General features: G+C 31.7%; 1 protein-coding gene across 1 annotated transcript in view; it reads right to left on the bottom strand.

The window, feature by feature from the left end:
* Positions 1 to 8,554, bottom strand: part of LOC137645103 (neuroligin-4, Y-linked-like) — a 179,333-nt gene that overhangs the window by 36,404 nt on the left and 134,375 nt on the right. Inside the window, exon 8 of the mRNA XM_068377947.1 lies at positions 4,227 to 4,390. Coding sequence (XP_068234048.1) covers positions 4,227 to 4,390 — 164 coding nt within the window. The remainder of the gene's footprint in view (positions 1 to 4,226; positions 4,391 to 8,554) is intronic.

Genomic DNA, 8,554 nt, shown 5'->3' with positions numbered 1-8,554 from the left:
AATATATTTGCTCATATTCTGAACATTACAAAAAAGAAAAATTTCTTTAAATGTCTTTATCTCTGGTTACGGTTCATTTCCCTTTGCCTACACACACACACACACACACACACACACACACACACACACACACACACACACACACGCACGAATTGTCAATCATTACCAAAAATATAATTCCTCATATTATAAACATTTCGAAAAAAAAGTTCTGCTTTGAATGTCTTTATCTCTGGTTACGGTTCATTTCCCTTTGCCTAAACACACCGAATTGTTAGGCCTATTCTTTGCATATTCTCCTCTGTCCTCATACACCTGGCAGCACCGAGATTACCATACAATTCTCCTTCACCCAAAGGGTTACTGCACTGTAATTGTTCAGTGGCCACTTTCCACTTTCTTGGTAAGGGTAGAATAGACTCTTATGTTATGGTAAGCAGCTCCTTCTAGGAGAAGGACGCTCCAAAATCAAACCATTGTATTCTAGTCTTTGGAAAGTGCCATAGCCTCTGTTCCATGGTCATCCACTGTCTTGGGTTAGAGATCTCTTGCTTGAGGGCACACTCGGGCACACTATTCTATTTTATATTTCCTGCTCTTGTTTTGTTAAAGTTTTTATAGTTTATGTAGGAAATATTTATTATAATATTGTTACCGTTCTTAAATATTTCCTTGTTGCCTTTCCTCGTTGGCAATTTTCCCTTTTGGAACCCTTGGGCTATAGCATCCTGCTTTTTAAACCAGGGTTATAGCTGAGCAAATGATAATAATAATAATAATAATAATAATATTAATAATAAGTCTGGATCTGTTTTTTTCAACGTTCAACTGCACTGTTAAAAAAAAAAATAATTTAAAATTCTCCGTATAAATATACCTGTTCTCAGCCGTATTTTGGTAAAATACAAACGACCGTAATTTTACGAAACTTTGTTATTATATTTTACGAATTGTGTGACCGTAATATCCATCCTTTACATCAATATAGCCATTTTAAAACGATAAATGCCTGGCAACATTTATTCCAGGATTTTTACAGTATGGGAAATTTTTAACAATGTTAAACCATGAACTCCACCCAGTTGTTAATGGGGTATCGTTGAATCAAGAAAAAAAAAAAAAAGAGGTAGGGCCAACAAATTCACTCCTTAACTATTAGTAATGAACCAGATAATCTCACAAGACCCGCTCCTTTTTTGCCCACTTAAAAAAAAAAAAAAAAAACAAAAAAAACAACAAAAAAAAAAAAAAAAGAAGAAGGGCTTCTAGAGGGTCAAAGGTCATGATGCAAGCAATAAGAAAAACTGAGACCCGCTCCTTCTTTTGCCACTTAGAAAAAAAAAAAAAATTGCCACTTGAAAAAAAAAGTCTTCTAGGAGGTCAAAGGTCATGATGCACGCAATAAGCAAACAAAGACTTCAGTTCTTTTTAGTATCGAATGGCGAATCTAGACATAGGCCGATATTTTTATTTTTTCTATTACGACTGTAAAAACCACGACTACCCCCTCTTTCGGCTTCAACGCCCTGAGTCCAACTCTTTAAAAATTGAAAACAGCGAGGAGAGTAACAAAAAGAGAAAAAGAGTAAGTACACAAGAAAACACAGAGGCAAAACAAAACAGGAAAAAGGCTAGAATAGCATTGTTGCCTTGTTCTGGGAGAGCGAGAGAAAGCAGATGGAAAAAGAATAGCACAGACAGAGTAGAGGCATCGGCCTTAAGTCTTATTACGTATTCTGCATCCTGCATACAGAAATAGCATCCAACTGTCAGCACTGAGAGAGAGAGAGAGAGAGAGAGAGAGAGAGAGAGAGAGAGAGAGAGAGAGAGAGCGGTGGTTAAAACTCTAGCCAAGCGAAGTTGTATAGATAAAAAGATTAAATACAAAAGAGATCAGTGGGGGAAAAAAGAAATGGCTTGGCCATATGGTAAAGAGAGAGAGAGAGAGATGAGGAGAGAGATGGAGAGAGAGGAGAGAGAGAGAGAGATGAGAGAGAGAGAGAGCGGTAGGTAAAACACTAACCAAGGGTAGTTGAATAAGTAAAAAGATTGCAAAAGAAAGTAGGAAGGCTTTATATGTTGAAGAGAAGAGAGAGAGAGAGAGAGATGAGAGAGAGAGAGAGAGAGAGTGAGATGAGAGAGAGAGAGAGAGAGAGTCTTATGGCCGCCTTCAGTGTATATAGTTTTGGAGTGTTGTTCTGGCAAACTGACGACATGGTTATTGTGACTATAAAGGCTGCCTGGAAAGAGATAGGGGAGGCGACTTTGACACTAAGGACTCTGGAAGGATCTGGGCGAAGGAAAGTCGAAGGGAATGGAATGACCCTGATAAGGAAAAAATGATAATGAGAGGAAGGAAGAAAAGTATCTTGTGTGCTGTTGTAAAGAACTTGCCAATCGTAGTTTTTATATAAAAGATTGAATGCAAACGGAATAAGGATGCCAAGAGAGAGAGAGAGAGAGAGAGAGAGAGAGAGAGAGAGGAGAGAGAGAGAGAGAGTAGAGAGAGAGAGGAGAGAGAGGGAGAGAGATGAGAGCAGTGGTAAAACACTAACCAAGTGAAGTAGCGTAGAGAAAAAGATTAAATACAAAAGAAATTAGTGAGCCAAAAATGAAATGTCTTTGCTTCATGGTAAAAAGAGAGAGAGAGAGAGAGAGGGAGAGAGAGAGATGGAGGGAGAGAGTAGAGAGAGAGAGAGAGAGAGGCGGTAAGACACTAGCGATCCGTACTTGAATAAGTAAAAAGAATGTAAAAGAAACCAGGATGGCAAGAAACATTATCCATTGTTCTATATGTTGGAGAGAGAGAGAGGAGAGAGAGAGAGAGAGGAGAAGAGAGAGAGGAGAGAGAGAGAGAGAGAGAGAGGCGGTAAGACACTAGCGATCCGTACTTGAATAAGTAAAAAGAATGTAAAAAGAAACCAGGATGGCACAGAAACATTATCCTTGTTCTATATGTTGGAGATGAGAGAGAGAGAGAGGAGAGAGAGAGAGAGAGAGAGAGAGAGAGAGAGAGAGAGAGAGAAGCAAGCAGGATACAAAAAAACAATATCAGACGCAAGTTTATTAAACTCCTTTTGTCGATCACGGTATGTACAGTTGGACACATGCATTCCTCGGTACACCTCGCTCTCAAGAAATTTACCCTGTAACACCCCACCACACCTCTGCCTTCTCTCTCTACTCTTATCTTTTGGTTACAACGCCTCGCAGAGGAGAGAGAGAGAGAGAGAGAGAGAGAGAGAGAGAGAGAGAGAGAGAGAGAGAGAGAGAGAGAGAGAGAGAGAGAATTTTCTGATTAATCATACCAAATCATGGCTATAAACCATCCAAGAAAATAATATAAATTCTTAATGAATTCAACCTTTATAACTTACCTACAAGACACAAAGGGAAAACCTTGAACCTTTATTGAAATCAACCTTTATATCTTACTTAAAAACACTTCAAGGAAAAAAACCTTAATTCCTCAATAAAATGAACCTTTATAACTTTCCTACAAAACACTCCAAGAAAAAAACACCTTAATTCCTTGATAAAATTAACATTTATATCTTACCTACCAAATATTCCAAGGAAAAACCTTAAATCCTTAATCAACCATTATAACTCACCTATAAAATACTCCAAGAAAAACTCTTACATCCTTTTATAACTTGCATACTAAGCACTCCAAGAAAAAAAACATTAACTCCTTAACAAAGTCAACCTTAATAACTTACCTACAAAAAAGCATTTTAAATCCTTAATGTAATTAATCATTTTAACTCAAGACAAAGGGAAAAATTTCTTTAAATCCTTAAGAAACAACTTTTATAACTCAAGACAAAGGAAAAAAAAAGACTTTAAATCTATAATATAATTAACCTTTACAACTTAAGACAAAGGAAAAAAATACTCTAAATCCTTGCTAAAACCAACCTTTATAAATTACATACAAAACACTCGAAGGAAAAAAAATTCTTCAATGAATTCAACCTTTATAACCCAAGAGAAAGGAAAAAAATACATGACATCCTTAATAAAAATCAAACTTTTTAACTTAAGACAAAGGAAAATATTTTAAATCATTAATAAGATAAATCTTTATAACTTACCTACAGAACCATTAAAAAAAAACATTAAATCATTATTAAATCAATCTACACCCTCTAAAACACAGAGAAAATAAACACCAAAAAAAAAAACACCATTAAAACACAAAACCATACAACAAACGTCCTTACCCAGTCTTGACAAAATTAGTCCACAAGGTTATAACGGCCTCGCTCAGTGCAATTTCCGCCTTGGAGAAATTAAGGGCCGGAGTCAAAGGGCTTGAGATCTCGGGCGTAACCATCGGGACTCCAAATACGTACCACATTTCGCTCAGGGAGACGTCGGGCCCCGTCTGACGGGGGAAGGAGAAGGGGTTGGTCGTGAGGGAGGTACGTCAAACGTAAGGGCTTGTAACTTTGATGGTGTGTAGTTGAATTTTGATTTGGAGATTTTTGGAAATTGTATGGATGTTTGCTTGTTTTTTTTTTATGAATATTATGTATATATGTATAAAGACAAATGTATAGGTAGATATATATATATATATATATATATATATATATATATATATATATATATATATATATATATATATATATATATACATATACAGTATGTATATATATATGTATATATATATATATATATATATATATATATATATATATATATACATATATATATACATACTGTATATGTGTAATATATATATATATATATATATATATATATATATATATATATATATATATATATATATATATATATATGTATATATATATATACATATACAGTATATATATATATATATATATATATATATATATATATATATATATATACATATTGTATATGTATATATATATATAAACACACACACCCATATATATATATATATATATATATATATATATATATATATATATATATATACCTACATATATAATGTTTGTGTGAAGATTATATATATATATATATATATATATATATATATATATATATATATATACATATATATGTTTATATAATATATATATATATATGTGTATGTATATATATATACATATATATATATATATATATATATATATATATATATATATATATGTATATATGTATGTATTTGTGTGTGTGGAATATGTATATGTATACAATATATTACATATATACAGTATATATATACAAATTTAAAAGGATACGACGTATTATGAAAAAATAACCAATTTATTCATTTGAAAAGATATATTCTAAACTTATGAATAATTTCAGACAGGAAATTAATGGCAATGAAAAACATTTACATTTAAATCTGAAACCTGAAATCTGAAACAGAATAATTCAGTCGACAAATAACGAAACACTTAAGAATGAATAAAATAAAAATTAGATTTTAGATTTTTATACATAGAAATAAGTTTTATTCTATTTGATTTGATTTTCTACCTGGCGTCACGTTACATTAAGACCAATAACAGAGATTATTATTATTATTATTATTATTATTATTGTTGTTGTTGTTGTTGTTGTTGTTGTTGTTGCTATTATTATCATTATTATTATTATTATTATTATTATTATTATTATTATTATTATTATTATTATTATTATTATTAGCCAAGCTACAACCCTAGCTGGAAAAGCAAGATGTTATAAGCCCAGTGACTCCAACAGGGAAAAATATCTATGTAAGGGGAATTAAGTTTAGATTGAATATGTATTATTACTAACCAAGCTACAACCCTAGTTGGAAAAGCAAGATGCTATAAGCTCAAGGGCTCTAACAGGGAAACATATTTATATAAGGGGAATTAAGCTTAGTTTAAATATGTCAAAGAAGCTTTTCAACGAAAATAAAAACATTCAAAATATATTTATAGAAAAAACGAAAGGAAAAATACATATATATATATTTTTTATATGAAAGACTGTGAAAAGTGAAAAATAATAAGAGAATATGGAAGGAACGTTTGAAACTAGAAATGAAAATAGAAGTTTTTTATAGAAACTGAAAGAAAAGGTTCAACTCAAAGTGGAAAAACATAGTAATAAATAAAATGTAAACTATTTTACTCCAGGATGAAGCCATGAATGTTTTTCGAAAAAAATCTGAACCATTTTGAAAGTTTGGGAAAAATATATCGACATGGAAGAAAAAACAAGGAAATGTAGAAGAAAAAGGTTAACCAATAAAAGACCTAAATTTGCATAAATGAATTTAAACCAAAATATGAAAACAAAATAATTTGAATACAAAAATTAATAAGGGTCTTATCCCAAAACGAATAAAAAAAAAGAGAAATATGTCCCTAAACATTTGTGAAATGTAAACGAATTTAAAAAAGGGAATATGTCCCTAAACATTTTCCGAATAAAAGCGAAGTAAAAAAGCAGTATGTCCAAAAACATCTAAGGAATAAAAACACGAGCAAAGGTCTTATGAAATCCTTGTCAGACAATTAAAGAGACATGAAACAGCCTAGGACCCTTTCTTCTCTCTCCTTCCGAGAACAAACACCAGGGGGGGGGGGGGGGGGACGTGAGGACAACGCATTGTCAATTAACTAATGAACATTTTCCTTTCATTACGTTTGTTATTCCAATTGATTACTGTTATGGGCAATTGTTTACGGACAATACATACGGATTAGTGTCCATTGTGACCGAGAGGGAATCTTGTCTGTCCATTTGTTAGTGGAATTAGAACGTTCTCTTTACAGTGAAAGGTGTTTGAAGGCTTTGATAAATTTGTACCTGGCTAGAGGTGAGGAAATGAACAGCCAGGGAAGCTAGAAATGAAGTGTCATTTTCAAAGTATATGTTAAAGTAAATGGAAATTAGATTTTAAAAAAGATATTCGTGGATTTTCATGATTGAATGGAGTTACAAAGCACTATAACAACAATAACAACAGCAATAACAATAACAACAACAGCAAATAAATTTGCAAATAACCAAAATTGAGGAGATGAAGAGTCAGGGAAGCTAGAAATGAAGTGTCATTTTCAAAGTTTATGTTAAAGTAAATGGAAATTAGATTTTGAAAAGATATTCGTGGATTTTATTGATTTAATGGAGATACCAAACAACAACAACAACAACAACAACAACAACAACAACAACAACAAATAAATTTGCAAATAGCCAGAGTTTAGGATATAAACAGCCAGGGAAGCAAGAAATCAAGTGTCATTTTCAAAGTATATGCTAAAGTGAATGGAAAACAATTTAAAAAGATAATTGTGGATTTTCATGTTTTAATGGAGATACCAAACAATATAACAACAATAACAACAACAACAGCAGCAGCAAATAAATTTGCAAATAGCCAGATTTGAGGAAATGAACAGCCAGGGAAGCTAGAAATGAAGTGTCATTTTCAAAGTATATGTTAAAGTGAATGGAAATTAGATTTTGAAAAGATATTCGTAGATTTTATTGATTTAATGGAGATACCAAACAACAACAACAAAAACAACATTAAATAAATTTGCAAATAGCCAGAGTTGAAGAAATGAACAGCCATTGAAACGAGAAATTAAGTGTCATTTTCAAAGTTTATATTAAAGTAAATGGAAAACAATTTAAAAAGATATTCGTGAGTTTAATTGATTGAATAGAAAAACCAAAAATCTATGAAAACAACAACAACAACAAAAACAACAACAACATGCAGGCATCTCTAGCTCATTGCAAGACAAAGGCCTCAGACGTGTCGTTAATCATGTCTGAGGTTTGGCCAGTGTGGATTGGTGGCCCTGACTGGTAAGTACACCTTTAATGATCATGGTTATATTTTTTAAAGTTTCATTTAGATGTATCTTATTTAGATATTTCCAATTGAACAATTTATTTCATTTCTCATTACAGTTACCTCACTGACATACATGGTAATTTTACTTATAGTTTTTACGAAAAGTGTGATAGTTTTTGGTTTGAATTCGTGGAAAGACAAGAGTTTCTCCTAGTTGCCAATAGATGGCACTAGTAGGCTCTTTTTTTTAAGAAATTAAAACTGAACTAATCAAGTTTTGGGTACTGAAGTTTTGTATCTGGAGTTGGTCTAACGTAATACTTAACTCCAGGAACAACAGTCAAGATATTGCTTGTTTTTTAATAATAGAATTTTACATTGGTTGTTGAACTAGCGAATGGCAGCCTTATATGGAAAGAATTTTTCATTTTACAGAGTAAAGTGGCATGTGTATGAAACCTTATCATTTAATAATTTATAATAATTAAGTGGCTGACTTAAGTCTTTTTTAATTGTTTATATGTGAAATAAATATTTTAATATTGTTGCTGTTCTTAGAATATTTTATTTGAGTCGTTCACTACTTCTCATGTGATTTATTTAGTTCCTTACTTCATTTCCTGGCTGGGTTGTTTGTCCTTTTTGGAGCCCATGGGTTTATAGCATAATGCTTTTCCAACTACGGTTGCAGCTTTGCTAATAATAATAATAATAATAATAATAATAATAATAATAATAATAATAATAATAATAATTGAGGTTTAT

Source organism: Palaemon carinicauda, chromosome 8 (genome assembly GCF_036898095.1).
Source record: "Palaemon carinicauda isolate YSFRI2023 chromosome 8, ASM3689809v2, whole genome shotgun sequence".
In the NCBI taxonomy this organism is placed as follows: Eukaryota; Metazoa; Arthropoda; class Malacostraca; order Decapoda; family Palaemonidae; genus Palaemon; species Palaemon carinicauda.
The sequence above is the reverse complement of the archived record's forward strand: the minus strand, read 5'-3'. Positions and strand labels throughout refer to the sequence as shown.